At 34.9% G+C, this 19,576-nt stretch overlaps 1 protein-coding gene across 1 annotated transcript; it reads right to left on the reverse strand.

Moving 5' to 3' along the window:
• Nucleotides 1-1,175: 1,175 nt before the first annotated feature.
• On the reverse strand, nucleotides 1,176-10,687 carry LOC123665390 (counting factor associated protein D-like). Its single transcript, XM_045599702.1, has 13 exons — nucleotides 10,600-10,687; nucleotides 9,919-10,210; nucleotides 9,039-9,138; nucleotides 8,016-8,133; nucleotides 7,541-7,682; nucleotides 6,576-6,691; nucleotides 6,173-6,296; nucleotides 5,032-5,336; nucleotides 4,541-4,667; nucleotides 3,404-3,509; nucleotides 3,138-3,227; nucleotides 2,709-2,806; nucleotides 1,176-1,470 (listed from the first exon to the last, which is right to left on the reverse strand). The coding sequence occupies exons 1-13, from the start codon at nucleotides 10,685-10,687 to the stop codon at nucleotides 1,260-1,262; spliced, it is 1,917 nt and encodes a 638-aa protein (XP_045455658.1). The 3' UTR covers nucleotides 1,176-1,259.
• Between the last annotated feature and the right edge of the window lie 8,889 nt (nucleotides 10,688-19,576).

A 19,576-nucleotide genomic window follows, 5' to 3' on the forward strand; every position in this document is an offset into this window, starting at 1 on the left:
TTACGCATGTACCGCTATGGTATTTTTTTTTTTATTTAAATTTTAACATCCATAGGCTCTTGAGTGCCCATGCCTTTTTTTATTTAAATTTTAATTTTCAAATATTGAGGCGTATTATTTTCAACATTGCAGTGTTCGTAGTGAGTCCAAAACCGACCGTGAGATATATATATATATAATTATATAATAATAATAATTAGAATAATTATTAGAATTAAATTAAATAACAATAACTAGAATAATCACTTACGACTATGGTTTTTTTTTTTTTTTCTACATGCTCCATTAATTTTATAATGCACTACATGCTTTATAATTTACATTGTGTGACTTACATTGTTAATTTACCGCATTGTCGACGGCCACTCTCATTTTTCTAAACCAGCGCCCGCCGCCAGTTTCGTGAGCACATCCTCAATAACATTCGCATCCCTATTATGGATCGCCATTTTGAGGCTGTGCTCGAGAATTTGGCTACGGTTAGCCTCCACCGCCCTTCTGACGAAGTAGCCAATTGCGTCGTCCTTGTCGTCGGTGTAATAGACAACAGGTGTTAGTGTGTCTAGTCACCGCGACCACCGCGTGCGAGACACTATCATGGATTCGAAGCCTCTCCGCCCTCGTCTGGATAACAATGACGTTTTCACTCGTCTTGGTACCGCTATGGTATTACTGACCGACTGAAAGCCAGGGACGCGGGACGCCGACGATTACAAGGACAAGTGAGCAACGCCGTCATTGGTCGACTCCGGCGCAACTCGGTAGCTTTGTTTTTATTGGCTAATACGATTTTGTGACTCGCTATTAAAACGTATAGTATTTCTATTTTTAGAATGTACCTACCGTGTAGCGCTACTACTGGTTCTCACTTTTTATCTGTAAACGATATGAATATCGACTTTGATGAAAAAAAAATACATATATTATTAAATTAACGTTATATATAGGTTCTGTTATTGATAAATAATTCAAAATTTTCGTTTCCAAAACGCTTTCAAAATCACCCGGTATATATATTAAAAAAATGAACCACTAAATAAGACATTTCAGTTACAATTATTTATCAAAAGTTACTTTTAATTTACAATGAAATTTCTCCATATCACTTCAGCCTGTAATATCCCACTGCTGGGCTTCTTTCCTCATATAGGCGAAGGATCAGAGCTTAATCCGCCACACTATATCTGGCGCGAACTTGGGGAGGCTTGTCCAGTGGACTGCGATAGGCTGAAGCGATGATGACGATGAAACTGATAAAGTTACTGGGCCTCCAAAAGCACGTCGTCGTCTTCTAGCCGCGGGTAGGACGGGTGCGTGAGCACGCCGCACGTGTTGGCGCGCGCCTGCACGCGCACGTAGCCGCGCTCGCCCCACGCCTCCGACCACGAGTTCTTCAGTATAAAGTACGGCTCGCCCTTCTTCTGACCCCAACCAACCGCCAGCATGGCGTGCTTCGCGCTATTTTTTGAACTGATATAAAAAAACATTTGGTTAAATTAGAAGAAACAACCGGTCTGGTGTGCTAACTGTATCAAATCGCAGGCCACCCCGCCCACCAGACAGTCACCAATTCATTAAAAGACTCCAGCTGGGACTACCCTAACTTTTATTTTATATACTTTTACTTGTAAATTCTCATCAATGATTAAACCCCTGATTTTCTTCTTTACCTTTGCTGGAGCGTACCCAAATACTTCTCATCTTACTTTGTATAATCATCAAATCATCTTTTCTTCTTTACAATTAAACCCTCATTGCGTCTCAATTTATTTTAATTAAAAAAAAACCGGTCTGGTGTCTGTGTGTGAGTATGCGGAATGAAAGTGCGAAAAGAATAAATGCGAGAACTGGTATGAAAGAGAAACTAGAAAATACAGGCTCCGACCCTTATATCGGAGGATTAGAATTTAAAAAAAAAAACCGGTCTGATGTAGTGGCGCGAGTAGTCGCTTAAAACAATGACGGTCTGCGGGTTCGATTCCGCTCGGGATGGATATTTGTATTTGTACAAATATTTTCCGGTTTGGATGTCTATCCTTATGGGTTTCACCATCCCACCTCGAAAAACACGTTAAGCCGTCAGTCTCGTTTGTTATCATTAATATCTGACATCAATCGTTACTCACAATAGGCAATAATATCCACCAACCCGCAGTGGAGCAGCGTGGTGGTTTAAGTCCAAATCCTTCTAATATGAAGAGAGGCCCAACAGTGGGATGTTATAGGCTGAATTCAAATTAGAAGCAATTCCCATATATCAAAATTGTCGCTATATTGTTCTGTTCCATAATGTTTTTGACCTTTAATTAGCTTCAAATTAAATAAATTACCACGTATTTTTATTATTAAATAAGAATTGTGGCGGCATCACGTTATTGTTTTAATATTCGACTAAATTCATTTATTTTATATAACGAATTTATAAAATAATTTTTTTATCCATATTTGATATCAGAAATCAAAAAAAAAAAACATAGCTTTATTTAATTGATAGCAATTTAATTTTTAGTTTTCTTGCAATTTCAAAAAAACTATATTTACTTCAGGAAAACTTTTGTATGTATGGAAAGGAAAATCATGAAAATTCAATATTTGAGACATGTATCAATTCGTTTTAGATTAAAGTGGCATATAAACATTTAATTTAGCTTAATTTATGTATTAACTCTATCTATAAATAAACGTACTCCTTATACGATAATACTGACCATCGATCATCATACAAAACTCCTTTCTTGTACAACTGGAAACTCTTCGCTGAAGAATCCACAATCACTACGGCTGGTCCATTTTCTTTTATGGCAACCTTAAAATTTATACTATTTTAGTTTTTGTACAACACTTTTGATATTACACGGTATTTATCGCACGGTATATTATCGTCACAATAGTTACTGAAATAAGCTCAAATCTTCTTGGCTTATGCATCTTTAAAATCTTAAAAATAATACGACTCAATCAATATCTTCCATTTCCTAATCATTCTTTCATAATTTTATGGTGGTCAACGTGTATGGTGGAATTATTTTATTGTGAACTAAAAAGATATGTAAAAGCTCTATGATTCATAATTTCTAACAGTGTAAAAAAAATAAACCCATACATTCTCATCTTTCGCGAAAAGTTTAAACAGTTACCTGTAGAGCAGGAACGTTGTACTTGGTGACGTTCACGTGTGCACTGATGCGTGTGATGGGAGGCGTGGTTTCCGCTTTGCATTGTTCCACCTAACACCAAATATAAAAAGCTTATATTCAATTTTTTTTTTAATAATATATGTCAATTTGTGTGACATATTCGAAGAAGGTTTGTAGTAAGAAGCCACTGGAAAAAGAAATCGAATTGTAAGAGACGGCAAAATATAATAATGATGTGATAAGGGAAAATGCATATAAAATCTCACATGTCCTTTATACGGCGTGTATTCTTCAAGGGCAGGCAACCCTTGATACTTGATGTAGTCGTAAGCGTGGCTCGGCCATGTACCCTTACATCCATTTCCACCAAATCTAAAATAAAAGCATTGAATTAAATGTACAGAACAATTTATTGGCTGTAAAAATCTTTTGTGCTAGAACAACTAAAGCTAAGCGACTAATTATAAATAAGCGACTGTTTATAAAATGTTATTCACAACCCAAACACGTCCAGATTTACCATGTAGCAAAATCGTGTTTTAAATAAGTATGTTTAATTATCATTACAGCCTATACAGTCCACTGCTGGACATAGGCCTCCACAAGTTTACGCCAAAAATAACGTGAACTCATGTGTTTTGCCCATAGTCACCACGCTGGGCAGGCGGGTTGGTGACCGCAGTACTGGCTTTGTCGCACCGAAGACGCTGCTGCCCGTCTTCGGCCTGTGTATTTCAAAGCCAGCAGTTGGATGGTTATCCCGCCATCGGTCGGCTTCTTAAGTTCCAAGGTGGTTGTGGAACCTTGTTATCCCTTAGTCGCCTCTTACGACACCCACGGGAAGAGATGGGGTGGCTAAATTCTTTAGTGCCGTAGCCACACAGCACTAATATAAGCCGCATTATAATAAATATGTTTAATTATAATGCGGTTAAAAAAGCCCAATAAAAAATTATAATGGCCTCTTTATCATCTAACTGGAGACAGCTATCATGAAACCTTTTATTTCATATCCCAAGACATCTTGTGTGTAGTTTATGTCCAAATGGCTGTGGCTTCTTCGCTTACTATTTGTATAATGGCAAATTATCATTGAGGTAGGGCACAACAGAAATATCCTGTTCAAAATCTGGAGCAGCCCATCTGGGGAAGCCACCCCTATCTTAACCTTACAGAAGATAGGCTAACTAGCACCGCTCTCAAGCACTGTTGTGTTCCTGTGTTGAATTAGGCTGCCAAAGCTTCTGGGGAGGGTTAGGCGGTCAGGAAAAGATTCGGTAGCGCTTGCAATACTTTTAGTGTGTCAGGTTACTATAGATTGTGGCAATTACTAACCATTATGTGGGCCGTTCGCTTGTTTGACATCTTGTTTAAAAATAAATAAATTTGAAGTCAGTACTTACGGTCCCGCGCAGTCGACTAGGGTTTGCTCTGACAGCGGCACGAGGCGTTGCGTGCGGCGGAACAGCGCGCCTTCAACTGCGCCTGCTACTGCGAACGCCCAGCAAGACGCGCACGAAGTACCCTGGACTGTAACGAATAATTTACAGTATTTTTATTTAGACTACAGTATGTATCCTACCATTCTATGTATTTATTATTGGTCCTTAATTGAGTAAAATAAAAATATTAACGCTAATGTAACAATAAACGTTAATGTCTATGAGAATTTATAAGATAAGTGTAGATAGACGAAAGTTGAATGAATGTTTAAATTGTAAAGGATATTTGACACTATATTAGCCCATTTACGAATGTAGTTTGTAAGTCTACCTAAGCAAGAATAACATTAAAATGTTCATTAGTTCTAGCTATTCCCAAATTCAAAATATACACAGATATAACTTTGGCTACAGCTAGTATTATTGTTTTTATTTATTAGTTTATATCATACATCGAACAGGTGAAACGCCTCCCATAGTCCTCCAATCGAAGGCATTTGGTAGTTGCGGCTCGCGTTCCGTTAGAGCCGGACGTGTATGAGGGAATTTCTCCGCTGCATCAGCAGCCCCTGGCTCAACACCCGTCACCTGCACCATCTCTGCATCGAGGCGGTCCGCGAGGAAGTTCAGACCCATCTCAAAAGTTGCACCGGCGCGGTTTCCAGATGACACGTACCTCGAAGTCTGCGTCAAGATATTTTTTCGGACTACATTTTCGACTTCATCAGCGTAAACACGGTCGTGTTTTCTCTTGAACCTTTGAAATAAATAAATCACAAAGATTATATATAAATAATAAAAAAAAACACTGAATTGAAATAGCTTGTAAGCGTTACTGCTAGGCGAGGGCCTTCTTTCCATATCGAAAGGTCAAAGTTCTGCCGGTCAGTAGATAATTTCCTTCAACTATATGGGTACACCTAGGGCATAAATTCAGATAAGAAACATCTGATTGTGAGTAGTGAGTTAGGCAATGTTTTGACATTACCTCTCCTGTAGGCATTAACGCAAGTACCTACACACTACACTAAAACAGATGTCAATTCGGTAGATACAGGTTTGTGATTAGCAGAAGGTATATAAGTCGACTTAGATACTTTATGTTTCATATGAAATATTTTAACATTAAAAAATATGTATGTATTAACAAACTTCAAATTATAAATGTTTAACTTTTGCTAGTTCCTTAAATCAAATACGCATTTGAATATGAGAGATAAATTATTATTGAAAATTGATGATACAAAATATTATAAGCCACCTTGAATGTAGTTTACTGTACATTCTTTATACATATACAAATACTCTTTATTGTACACTAATAGAGGGAATTTTTACATCGAAAGGAAAATATAAACATGTACAAAAGGCGGTCTTATCGCTAAAAGAGCGATCTTTTCCAGACAACCTCTAGCAGGAAAAAGACATGACAAAGAATTATATTATATTTTAGACAACTTAAACTAAGTTTTTTTTTTATTAGGCAGTGATAATTTTTTTAGAGACTAGCTCTAGAACTTTTTTTATCATAGCTGGTAAAATATTTTATTATTTGAGAGAAATTCAATGAGTAGAGTATTTGTTAGCATTTACCGTTCTAAAATAGCAGTGTAACGAGGGTTGGGCTCCAACATTGTAAATTCTCGCAATGGCTCTAGTCTAGCGATGTCATCTGCTGAAGAAGCACTGAGTTGCTCCACTTGATCGCAAACTTCGTCTGTGATTGAAAACACAATTATTGATTATTGTTTTCAGTAAAAATTTAATGACTAAAGTTTATTTATATATACAATGTTATGAAAATGCAGATATATAACAATTAATTTAATGACTTACTATTATTACTATTTTCTTAATTAGGGTTCTAACCTTGACCACTCCCGCCAATTCCCTGTATTTTCCTTTTAATATTGACGTAATCGTCCGTGATCATTTGGCGCCATCAAACCACAAGAAGAGTGACAAGAAGTGTGTTGGAGAGAAGAGAGAAGCTTACCAATATTTGGTTCGAAAAATTTGGAATCTCTTTTGTGGGTTCGTGCCTCGAAGTAAAAGTGGTCGTAAACATCACTATCCGGTCCCAAGACCGTGCTGTTTGCCGATACATGATATCTGTGAAATTTTTAGAGTTAGTACCAGTAGTGACATAAAAAGAAACTCTTAGGGCATGATGCCATGGCCGCTAGATGTTACTGGAGTACCAGATGTACCTTACAAGGTAGGAAGTATAACTTTGTGTATTTTGAAAGCTGCTGAAGCTTGAAAGCATGCTGCTAGTTTAAACCGGCGGTTAATTTACTAAAGTGCTAAAAGTACATTAACGTCGTGAAAAATAAAAATCGATGTTGCTAGACAATTTTTATTTTCCATAATTTTTGAACAGATATTTTAACCCTGACAAAAATACAATCTAAGTTTAAATGGTGTCTTGATTTTTAAAAGTTTGTTACATTAATGTATAGATCTCTTTAACCGACTTCAAAAAAAGGCGGAGGTTACTCAATTCGACCGTATATATATTACTTTTTGTTGGAAAGGAGGTATCCCTAGTTTGATACTATGATAAGAAAACCAGGATCTGATGATGGGATCCCAGAAAAATCGAGGGAAACCCTCGAAAATCCGCATAACTTTTTTTCTGGGTGTACCTATTTTGATGATTTTTAATTTAATCGAAAGCCGATGTTTATCATGTGGTCACATTTAAATTTTATCGAGATCTGATGACAACATTTGGATTAATCTTTGATAATGCGTATTTACTTGACTATTTTTTCGTCTACCTACGTTATATTACATGTCGATATAATTGAAGTCGGTTTTTCTTCGTTTGCCTGCAAACACAATTATAAAATACTATTGTCGTTTGTAGCAGAAGGTCATATGAAAATGTTATTTTAATAGAGTACAAAATATAATGAATCAAAACCAATTAAAGCTTTTGAAATATATATGTCTCACCGCATTGGCCATATGAAGTCATCATCATCTCGTGTCAATAGCAGTTCATGATACGTATTAATGGTTTCTCCTCTGGCGTCGCCTGGACTAGACACATTGTAATGCCAGCGTTCAATTTGATCTGTTTCCGTGAACTCGTAACCTAATCGATGTACGTAATAATGTACACCAAACATTAATTTAGATTATAATAAATTAGTGCTAAAAAAAGTGACGAAGACTATTATCAATATTTTATATTATTAGATAAACCAGAAATACTATTGAGGATGAAAAAATAGCGTCATGCTACGAGTCAAAATTAGATTATAAATTTTCAAAAATCAAATTTAGTACACGTCTCTGTAATTGAGTTGATTTTTTCCAAACTTTCTATTTCTGTAACCATCGAGTTACCTTGTATCGTCTGTTAGTAAATTACTACTATAAAGAGAATTTTCTAGCCAAGAAATGTTGATTTTTAATGTATATTTACCAGAAAATGAAAAAAGTTGCAGATTAGGTAAAGCTGGGTGAGCACGGTCAGTAACCGAAGGGACAGTTGTAGTGACACCGCATCGCACCACGCGTCCTTCAGTGCGATCTACACGCATCTGATAATAAATATTGACGATTACTTTTTGCTTTATAGCATATGGGTTGGTGGGTATATTTCTTATAATGAGTACCGATTGCTATAAGATGTCTATGGTAAAGAATAGGACCGAACAGTGAAACATGCTCTGAGAGACTCAGTGGAGTGACACACATGAACAAACATTCAGACCGAAATTGAATATTTGTACAAATACAATTATCAACCCCGAGCGGGAACCGAAACAACACTAGAAGCACCAAGAAACAAGCACCAAGAAGTGGCATAACACCAGAGCGGTCGTCAGTTGTTTTCCATATACATATATATTGCCAATTATTGTCATCGTCCAGTTCTTGATTTTCGGCTCTGTTGGAAGTAGGTACAAGCTATCGAAAGTATCCTGTAAAATATTTTACCGTATCCTAAATAACTAGTATCACTACGATTTTAGTACTAAGTACTTAAACTAAAATATTTCTATATCGGACAAGTGATACTAGATGGTCATATATTTATATCTGAGATATTGACACCGTCTTTTCCCATGATAAAGTGTTTATAAATCGTGCTAGGCAATAATGTCAGCCTTTAGAGGATTTGCAAAATGGATAAAGTTTTTACTTATTTTTCGCGTGTTCATTTTACATGAACTATAATCTCAGAAATGGCTTATCCAATTTAGATGCGTTTTTGACAAATATATTGTATGTGGTAAAACTTACTTAAAATTAAGTGTTTGGTTCATAAATAAAAACAGTTATGCCAATTTAAAGAATCACTTCGAATCTAAAATACCCAAACGAGGATGTTTATAATCCGATATAAACCAAAAGATATATCCAAAAAATGCTGTTGAAAGACAGCTAGTATTACATATGTTTTCTGAATAGACCAAAAAATTATTTAATTTAATTTTCTTACTTCAACTTTCTGAACCAGTCCATTCGGTAGCATTTTACGGAAGGTAATTGTTGAACCGCCTTGGAAATGAATTCGAGAATCACCATTAACAGGATTCCACCTGAAAAATATATACTTCATAATATAAATTTACTTCAGTAAAATTTATAAACATTATGAAGCAAATCTTTTCGCGGATCATATTCTTTCGTTGGTCATTATGGTAAATAAATATTTTATTTAAGAAAAATTATTACAAACGTAAATGAGTTCTCTGGTTTTTGTGATAAGCGAAAGCCTGATCAACAATGAGTGCGCTTTTCCATTATTTATGTCTTAAAATAAGTAATACGTAACAAAGCAAAATAATAATACAAGACAAGGAGGCTGTATGTGTGTATTTTTGTGCATGTATGTTTGTGTGTGTATGTGTGTGTGCGTGTGTGCGCGTATGTTTGCGTAATATCGCGTAAAAGATGTGTACACTACCTACAGTATAACCTAAGAATATCTTCAGTTTTTTAGTACTTCAGCGAGGACAATCGTGTGAGAACAATCGCTTTGTTTTCTGAGATAAGGTGTAGAAGTTTAATATTTTACTAGCCTGATTATATAAATAGATAGACAGTTAGTCGCTCTGTATTCAAACCGGAGCAATGCGGACTTTCGGAAGTACAATAATATTACTAACTACGCACATATCGTTTTTATTTGTGTCGTAGAGAGTGGACTGATCTTGGCGAATAAGAGACTGCATTAGAAATTATTGTCTAACCGGTAATACTGAACCTTTTTTATACAACTCCACGGTAGTAAAGGAATTAAATAATTTTATAAAATGTACTATAAATAGAAATGTAATTCATAAATAATGTAAATGATATACTGGTATGTTACGTACCACGCAGTGTAGGATTCGGAGTAGCCAGCGAGTGGTACGGTGAGAACGGCACGAACTTTCAAAGCCTTTGTTAAGTTAGGGAGCCTAGAAGTTGTGTTTTGTCTTTTTGCAAGAAAATTTGGCGACTTTATGTGTCTTTTTGGAACTTGTTCAATGTAAGAATCTTCTTCATCTTCGTTATCAGGTAAAATTATTCGCTCGCTTGCGTCGAATTCAGACTGTATGATCGGTGGTACGTCAACTGCTTTTGGAGTTTGTGCTCGAAACATCTCTACAAGTTTACCTGAGGGCACTGGAAGATGGTAAAAATATATAAAAAAAAAAAAAACGTTTTTCAACTTTCTTTGTCAAATTTTAGTGTTTGTTATTATCATTTTTTAAATCGTTGTTGGAAAAGCTTTTTGGAATAGAATGACTTTAACTTGAGACAATTCAAAACTATAATTTCATGTTACAGTGTGAAGTGATTTTTTTTGGAAGTTGATAATTCTATAATATGTAAAGCTAAATTACATTACCGCTTTTAAAATTGAAAAATAAATATCAAAAAGTTCGTACTAATAGAAATATTAATTCATACCATTTGAGACAATATTTGGAGCCAAAGGTAGATCTGACGTCTGAAAATATGATGGAGCAATCGGCTCTCTGACAACAGGTTTTTGTGGGCGCTTTTTGTACGGATTTTCTCGATTTGATGATTCAATATGGAAATAAGCAGGTTTAGTTTTCCATTCATCACGGTGATCTTGGCATGGATATTTCTCATTCTCCTCGAAATAATCAACTGGTTTTCGTCGATTTGGTATAACGTTGGTCTCTGTTAAAATTTTGTCAACAAATAAAAAAATACGAAACTTTATTAAATCAACTTACATCTAAATAAATATAAAAAAATAATCAAATACATTGAAAGGATGATTGCAATTGGAAAGTTGTTCCTGTACACAGATGACATATGAAATCGATTTCTCTGGGATTCCATCATCAGATCCTGGTTTCCTTACATGGTGCCACACTTGGGATATCTTCTTTCCAACAAAAAAAGAATTATCAAAATCGGTTTATAAACTACGAAGTTATCCCCGAACATACATTAAAAAATAGTAATTAAAAAAAAAACAACAAAAAACCCGCCTGCGTGAAGAACAACTAATAGAAAATCAACTGAAAAGGCTGGAACAAGATAAAAATTCAATATGCACACAAAGTCAGCGAAATAAATAGAAACAATATCAAACATTTTCTGCTGTACATTTAAAATATATTAATACGGTAGTTCTTCGAAACTTTATGCAACGTCGTAGATAATATGCAGTCGGAGGCATGAAATTGAAGGATAAGTCAAATCATTCTCTCTTTGTGCATGTCTCCGACTGCATGTTATGTACGACGTTGCATAAAGTTTCGAAGGACTACCGTATTAATATATTTTTTTTACCGTATTAATTGATTTTCTATTAGTTGTTCTTCACGCAGGCGGGTTTTTTGTTTTTTTTTTAAATCATCATTTATTTATGTCTTTTTAGTCAGAAAATTACGTAATCGGTTCAATTCATTAAAACAGTTTTCATCATGTGGTTGATTAAGTAATTTTTTAGGGTCAAGAGAACTGATAGCAAGCCCGGAGAAAGATCTCACTGTGCTCAAAGCAACGTAAGCCTGACCTTTAGCAAATAGGTGACTGCTTAAGTCAACAACTATTAGGTTTAATATAATGAAATTATTATTAAAATTGTTTGTTTGTATTTGGTATTATATATTTGTTATTGATTTTAGTAATGTAATTGTAAATTGGTGTGACATTTATTAATTTTTATTTGTAATTTTAATTGTATGTTTTTTTTTAACCATTTTATTTTATTAGAAAGGCTACACCCCGAAGTTGATCGTCGCCTAGGAGGCGAGTTTGGCATGCCATAGGCGTGGGAAAGAGCAAAGTCCACATTTTTTAAACTTTAATATTGTATTTCTTTATTAGTATTACGGTAATAATAATCATAATATACCTTTTTAAAATCCTTGTATTGTGCCCTTCAATTTGATACCCATATTGTAGTATTCGAGAAAATTTTTTTTTTTCATTAACTACAATGGCTTCGCGCAGCCGCCATGTTTGATTTTTTTTTTAATGTCACCTATCTAAGAACACTTGGGCAGCTAAGACAAACCTAACGATACCTCAATTATGTAAATCCGTTCAGTGGTTTTGGAAATATGAGGTAGTAAAGAATATTACAGACAAACATACATACATACAAGATACGCGCGAAAAACATAACCCTTCCTTGGCAGTCGGGTAAAAATAAAAAATGAGGCAAAAAAAATTCTAAGCAACATACCGCTTTGTGCTGATAACGCTATTGGTAGAAATAATATTGGTAGACTGGCCACGCGTGGAGACTCTCTGCGTTCTGAACAAATAATGTTTAAAATTAACGTTTTATTAATTGACATTTTATCACATAAAAATAAAAAAATGATTCGATGAACGTGTTGTGTGCGAAATTTAACGGTCAAGTAAGAAAACAAATTGTTTCCTGGAAAAAAGAAGCTTGGTTTAAGTAACTTGTCATAGGTAAACAACGCGCAAAGAGATGCGTCTTGATGCGACAAACGCAATTAAGATTATATGTACCATAACTAGTACTCAAAGTACTAAGCTCTCGCTAATAAGCGAAACCCATAAATAAAAAAGGATTATTGAAACCGACGGAAAGGTATTTGTTATAATATCAATTACAAAATAATACATTACCTGAAGGCACGTAAGGCGATGTCCACTCATCGTCAGCTCTGTATCCTAAAATGACCATATATCGTTTTTGTATCAATGTGCTTTTTTCAGAAATTAAAACATAATATACAACAACAATTTTTATTTAGCTAATTAGTATTTAGACTTGTAAGTTTCTTACATAATTTTGTCTAATAATTCAGACACTATCTCATGCCATGTTAAAAAAAATCCATATTCAAACTCATTATAAACAGTACAGTATTCGGGCTGCAACAGTTAAAAAAAGTAAAAGATCTTTCTCTAGCATTTATGACATTAGAAACGGAAATGGATCAAGCAAGTGGATAAGTACAGAAATTGAAGTATGAATGAATATATTTCCTTAAATTATTAGTTGAGAACTTGGTCCTCCAGTGGGATTCCCACAATTTCTACTAATACTCTAATCTAATCTAATATTCTTTGCTAATACTATTTTACCTGGTATTAGTTTTGGTAATCTTTGGAAAGCTGAAGACGCCATGCGATTGTAAGGCACGTTCAAATGCTCCTCTACAAGTGACAGTTTTTCTGCAGCTCCATCTGGGCCAGCTAGAACTTCTAGAAAATCAAATTTTTTCAATGAAAATGTTTGAAGATTACGATAATATTTATTATACAATTTAAGTGTAAGCCATACATTTACTATAATATCTATTTAAAGTTCCACTTCGATACAAGGTGTATGTTTACTGTCAAACTAAATGTACCAGCATTGTCGTCAAATGCTATCGCTCTATATTAAAATAACCGTTTTTTACTAAATGCATATGGATACGGCACATATTTATTATTATACCAAACCACCATTATTTTTTGTCTGTCTGTCTGTTTGTTCTGGCTAATCTCTGAAACTGCCGTACCGATCTTGACGATATTTCCACTGGCAGATAGCTGCTGTAATAAGAAGTAACTTAAGCTAAATTTATTTTAGAAATTTATTCATTTAATAACTTTGCGAAATGAACAATAACTTTTTTGTTAAATTCCACGCGGACGAAGTCGCGGGCACAGCTAGTATAAATATAAAAAAAAGTCTTTTAAAATGTTCCTCGCGACCGTGACATTGACATTGTGACTGGAACTAGTTCGGTGACAAAAGTTTTATTAAAATTTAATAAATTATGCAAATGTGCTATATGTAAGGAAAAACGTATAAAAAAAATTATATTTCTTTTTTTATTAAACTAGATTTTAGAACGAATGTAATAAGATCGACAGACGATTGTTTTTTTTTTGGTATCATCTTTTCTTAAAGTTTAGATAACCTTGAAAAAATTCAATTCTTGTAATAACCTAAACTGTTGAAATGAAAAACTTACTATTTAATAATAGTGAAGAAATTTTACACTTTTGGGAAAGTTCTAATATCAAGTTAGTTCTAATATCTCATAAGAAGAAAATATCACTTAGAAACAAAATAGATTATAATATTAAAGTACGACCGTACGAATATTCCCATAACAAGAGTAAGTACAGATGAGATATTGTGAAGGGCACCAAGCATTTCATAGAATTACCCAACAGCAAGCACTTCGAGTACTGGTAATGGGAACTTGAAGATGCTTGACTTCACTTAAATATGGCGCTTAAAGTGTAAGACAAATAGAAGCTAGTGACCCTTGGTATTGTGAAAATTGATGGTTGTTCGTGCTTTTGAATGAGATACAGTACTTATGGGTGACTACCAAGGCATATAATTATAATAAGTGTACCGATTAAGAGCCTCTTCACAGGTTGCAAATAAGCTTATCATATACATAGACATAGTAGAGTTTGAGAGTTAAAAAGAAAAGTACATTATACTCGTATACCAACCCGCCTGCCCAGCGTGGTGACTATGGGCAAAACACATGATTTCGCGTCATTTTTGGTGCAAACTTGTGGAGGCTTATGTCCAGCAGTGGACTGTATTAGGCTGAAGTGAGTGAGTGAGCGTTAAGCCGTCGGTCCCGTTTGTTATCATCTACGCCTGATAGCGATCGTTACTCATAGTAGGGAATATATCCGCCAACCCGCATTGGAGCAGCGTGGTGGATTAAGCTCCGATCCTTCTCCAACATGGGGAAAGAGGCCTATGCCCAGTAGTGGGATATTACAGGCTGAAGCGCGCGAAAGCACGAGTGAGTGACTCATATACTCTGTTGGGAATCTATACATCACATATCTTTATCAGCAATCGATATGAAGGCCCTCGAATGTTGGCCCTTATTTTTTGAGAAATGATATTTCATTAGGATGGGTTTATAGGATATTATTTACACAACTAATCATACAATGTACACAATGAATAAAATCACAAGTGGACTTTTACGTTGAGTGATTTTAACTGAAAAACCTCAACTTCAATTACATCGACAAGTAATAGAAAGTAAACGAAAAAATAGTCAAAAACATACGCGTCATCAAAGATTACTCATAAGTACTCTTTAGATCTTGACCAAATTTAAATGAGACTACAAGACAAGTATCAGGTTTTGATAACAACAGGAATCATCAAAATCGTTACAACCAGCAAAAATTGTGAAGTATAATACAACGTAGGTCGACGAAAAAACAGTCAAGAACAACTCCAAATACACATTATTAGATATAATTAAAAAAATACGAATAAATTTATATGGGACCACATGACAAGCACAACCTTTTGATTAAAAAAAAGAATCATGGAAATCGGTCCACCCAGTAAAAAGTTCTGAGCTAACATTCTAAAAAAAATACAGTCGAATTGAAAACCTCATCTTTTTTTACAGCGGTTAAAACTAATAATCATATTTCAAGTACAATTTGGGATGGCCTATCAAAGGCTGTGTATAAAAAGTCTATATTAGCACAACTATATTCGGTTCAAAGATACAATCTATTTACAACTTAAATTGATTTCATTATGTTAGCGAATATATTAGAGTAAGTGTTATTAATCAATAACTCGTGAAATATTTCTAATTTTTATTAAGTATGAAGAGGTAACAGATATCCTTCTCAATGGAGAAGCGAGATGGGCTAGTATCCACCTCTTCTTTTATAAAAAAAAACGCATTTGACCAATAGTGGGAAGTTTAAGGAAGGTTTAATCTCTATAAAGTTATATCTCTATATAGTTTATATCTTGTGCACATAGATCTAGTAAAAAAAATAGATAACGCACTTAGACCAAAAAAGTGAAGCCACTTTTTTAAATATGTGTGAGTGAGTGAAGTGTTGACACTTTTTAAAAAAAGTCCCTGAAAATTTTATTAAGTCGGATTAAACACAATTAATTTAATTTAATATAGGTAAAATGGGTATGCGAAAATAAAATCTGTTTATAGTTTTAAATATATTTACTCCTTTTTTCGCTTCAAATTGTTAAATAAATCTATTGCAGCCATGTTTTGATTTAATGATTTATATAAATCTGTGTCAATGAAAATTGCGTTTTTAAGTAATTGATGATTCCTCTGAAGGACAAGTTTCTGTTTTAAAGACGTCTAACTGTTTGCTGTAATGATTTAATTTTTTTACATTTTTTTTAAATAAAGTTCCTGTTTTTTTAACTTTTCTCTTAGTTTATGTTTTCTAGGTATATCAAAGATTGAATCTTGGTTAACGACTGATTTTAGACTCATCCGGTAGGTCCTAGAACAAAAAATACAACATTAAAATACGTAGTAGTAAGTAGTAGTATATACGTGATGGTACTCTGCGAAGTCCACGTTTTGTACCGTACATGTCAGCTTTATCAAAATGGTTTGAACAAACGACATTAGATGAGGATGGCTGTCGTTGTAGTCCATTTCGGCTCAGTCGTACAGCAGCTACCTACTCTATCTATCTCCTATTAAAATATTCGATGGAAACCTAAAATCATGATATTTAGTAGTAAAGTATGAGTCAATTCACAAATTTAAACAGACACAAACGAGTTAAAAATTCATATTGACTTCAATTTAGGTAAAACATAAAACCACACGATAAAAAAAAAACAATAATGTTGTCCACTTTCTACTTAATCATTTTTCTATGATTGCCTACAATTTACTTACCCGCATTTTGGGCTAATGGAAATAAAAATTACTGGTAACACTCCCTCGGTACGTCATTTCGGGACATCGAAATAATAAGTTCCGAATAACCTCAATATTATTTTGGAATAACAAGAAATATAAAGTTTTGTATGTACTTACGTGTGAAACGATATTTCTTCAGACTTTTTATTCACTTTGGTATTGTTTTTGCACCATTTAATTACATAAGAACGGCATTTTGAAGGCAAAGTTACTGTACGAGGTCTTGTGAGATACTAACGAAAATGAGCGTAGTTTGATGCATATGTGTGCGTGAGCGCGTGTGTTTACTTGAAGGAGCCGAGTTTTGTGGCTTCAGTAACAACAAAGGCCGCGCATTATCTACCTTTTTTTACTTCATCTATGCTTGTGCACTATTTTAATGTGATTTTTTTAATGCGCGTTCAATTTAATTTACTTTTTATTTTATTATTAAGTTTAGATAAAAATGTCGATAATTTACTAGGGAATTTCATCACAATCTGCTTAGTAATTTACCAGTTAAAGAGGATAGAGCAATATTTTCTAAATAATTGGCTTAGTATTTTGCCTTTTGTAGATCAAAATTGCTTCTGCAACGTACTTTTTAAAAGACGATTCAAAAGTGCTTATAACTCAATAATGCAACTTTTTATTTTGAATTGAGGAGTATCTCAAAGTCTCTAAAAATATTAAATATCAAATAAAATCCTCACCACAGCAGAAGGCGAGAAGTAACACAAGTTTTGTTCGCCTTGCGATCTCGATCATGTCGTACCCGTGCGGATGCATCGCTGCCGTGATGCGTCTGTGCTCGAATATGTCGTTATTATTTGTTATATACCTAACTTAATATGCTACATTGCATTTTTTATTGGTGAGTAGAAGTTGTCATGTTGTGTTCGATAAAAATAACAAAAGGTCATATGAGGAAAAACCTACCAAAATATTGTATATAACTATAGCCAAGAGCTGTGTGGCTACGGCACTAAAGAATTTAGCCACCCCCTCTCTTCCCGTGGGTGTCGTAAGAGGCGACTAAGGGATAACAAGGTTCCACAACCGTCTTGGAACTTAAGAAGCCGACCGATGGCGGGATAACCATCCAACTGCTGGCTTTGAAATACACAGGCCGAAGACGGGCAGCAGCGTCTTCGGTGCGACAAAGCCAGTACTGCGGTCACCAACCCGCCTGCCCAGCGTGGTGACTATGGGCAAAACACATGAGTTCACGTTATTTTTGGCGTAAACTTGTTGAGGCCTATGTCCAACAGTGGACTGTATAGGCTGTAATGATGATAGCCAAGAGCAAAAGATTTTTTAATGCGATCCAATATTTTTGAGTTTCGTTTAGCGCGTTCAAACAGACAAATAAACTCTTCTGCTTTATAATATTAGTATAGATAATATCAATAGAATTATATATCAAATTTACATTTATACTTAATATTATAAAGAGGTAAAGTTTTTCACTTTGTTTGTATGTAGGGCGTAATCTTCGCAAATACTGATCCGATCATGAAAATTCTTTCACTATCAGAAAGCTACACTATTCAGAAGTGGTATAAGCTATATTTTATTATTTTTGAACAAAAAAATTAGTGAAAAATAATAGTATACGTAAATCAAGTCGGAGAAATGCGAGCGAGATGAAAACTTTACTAGATTGCATAACAAAAATAAAGAAATGCATCACATAAATAGCATCGGTCGGCTAGTGAATAAATAAATATAAAATGTGTCTCTTGTTATGTCAAAGAAACGGGTTTGTTTTTTTCAATTAGGTAATTTAATGAGATAGCATAAAATTATACAGAGGTATTGCACTGCAGAAAATATCTTGCTTCACATCTACAGCAGCACGAATTAAGCCTTCGAGAAGATATACTTCTCTTCTCGATGAGTAAGGTAGCCAGAGCTAGTGATGGAGTAGGTGATCGCAGGTGTCCATGGGCTAGGGAAACCGCTTAATACCGAGTGGACCGTACGCTTATTGGTCACCCTGGGACCTCCAGATTTTTAGGCAAGTACACGTACCATTATACCAGAACGGTTTTCATACTAGTAGAAAGACCGCACTCCTCGTACCTGCAACTACGTGACTAATGTGTCGTGTATTTTTTATTTACTTGGATTATTTTAGACTGTCTTCTTCTTTTTTAGGATTCGATTCAGCCTGTAACATCTCACTGCTGGGCCTCGTTCTCAATGTAGGTGAAGGCGGATAAATTCCGTATTTACTATTATTGACGAGCAACTAAGGTAGGGCATAGCAGGAATTTCTTGCTCAAAATATGGAGCAGCCCGACTGGGGTAGTACCTCGACCTTACAGAAGATCACAGCAAAATAATACTGTTTTCAAGCAGTATTGTGTTCCTGTTGGTGAGTAAGGTGACCAGAGGTAACGGTCGGTAACGCGCTTGCGATGCTTCTGGTGTTGCAGGCGTCTATAAGCTACGGTAATCGCTTACCACCAGGTGAGCCGTACGCTTGTTTACCGACCTAGTGACATAAAAAAAAGGTGTATATGATAACAACCGAGACCGAAGACAGATAGCTTAACTTGCTATTCTAGGTACAGTGACATCCGTTAGGACAAACATTCAAGCCGGAAAGAGATGTTTGTACAGATAAAAAAATCCATCCCGATTGGGAATCGAAACAGCAAACCGCCGGTGTTAAGGGGCGTACATGGCATATGCACTACTACACTTAAGCGGTTTTCTGCAATGATTTTCTATGTTGCCCCAAAATAGCACACATGGTTTCGCTGATGTCACGTGTAAGACTGACTACTGATTTTGACGACTTTCATTGATTTTGTAATAGTGTTTTGCAGTTAATGCAACTTTT

This window comes from Melitaea cinxia, chromosome 24, assembly GCF_905220565.1.
Source record: "Melitaea cinxia chromosome 24, ilMelCinx1.1, whole genome shotgun sequence".
Taxonomy (NCBI): domain Eukaryota; kingdom Metazoa; phylum Arthropoda; class Insecta; order Lepidoptera; family Nymphalidae; genus Melitaea; species Melitaea cinxia.

Excerpts from the sequence above, each read along its gene's own strand:
- LOC123665390 (XM_045599702.1), bottom strand. The coding sequence starts at position 10,687 with ATGAGAAATATCCATGCCAAGATCACCGTGATGAATGGAAAACTAAAC. Across the intron at positions 8,134-9,038 it reads GACTGGTTCAGAAAGTTGAA|ATGCGTGTAGATCGCACTGA; the intron begins GTAAGAAAATTA and ends ATTTATTATCAG. Across the intron at positions 6,692-7,540 it reads GACTTCATATGGCCAATGCG|ATATCATGTATCGGCAAACA; the intron begins GTGAGACATATA and ends AAAATTTCACAG.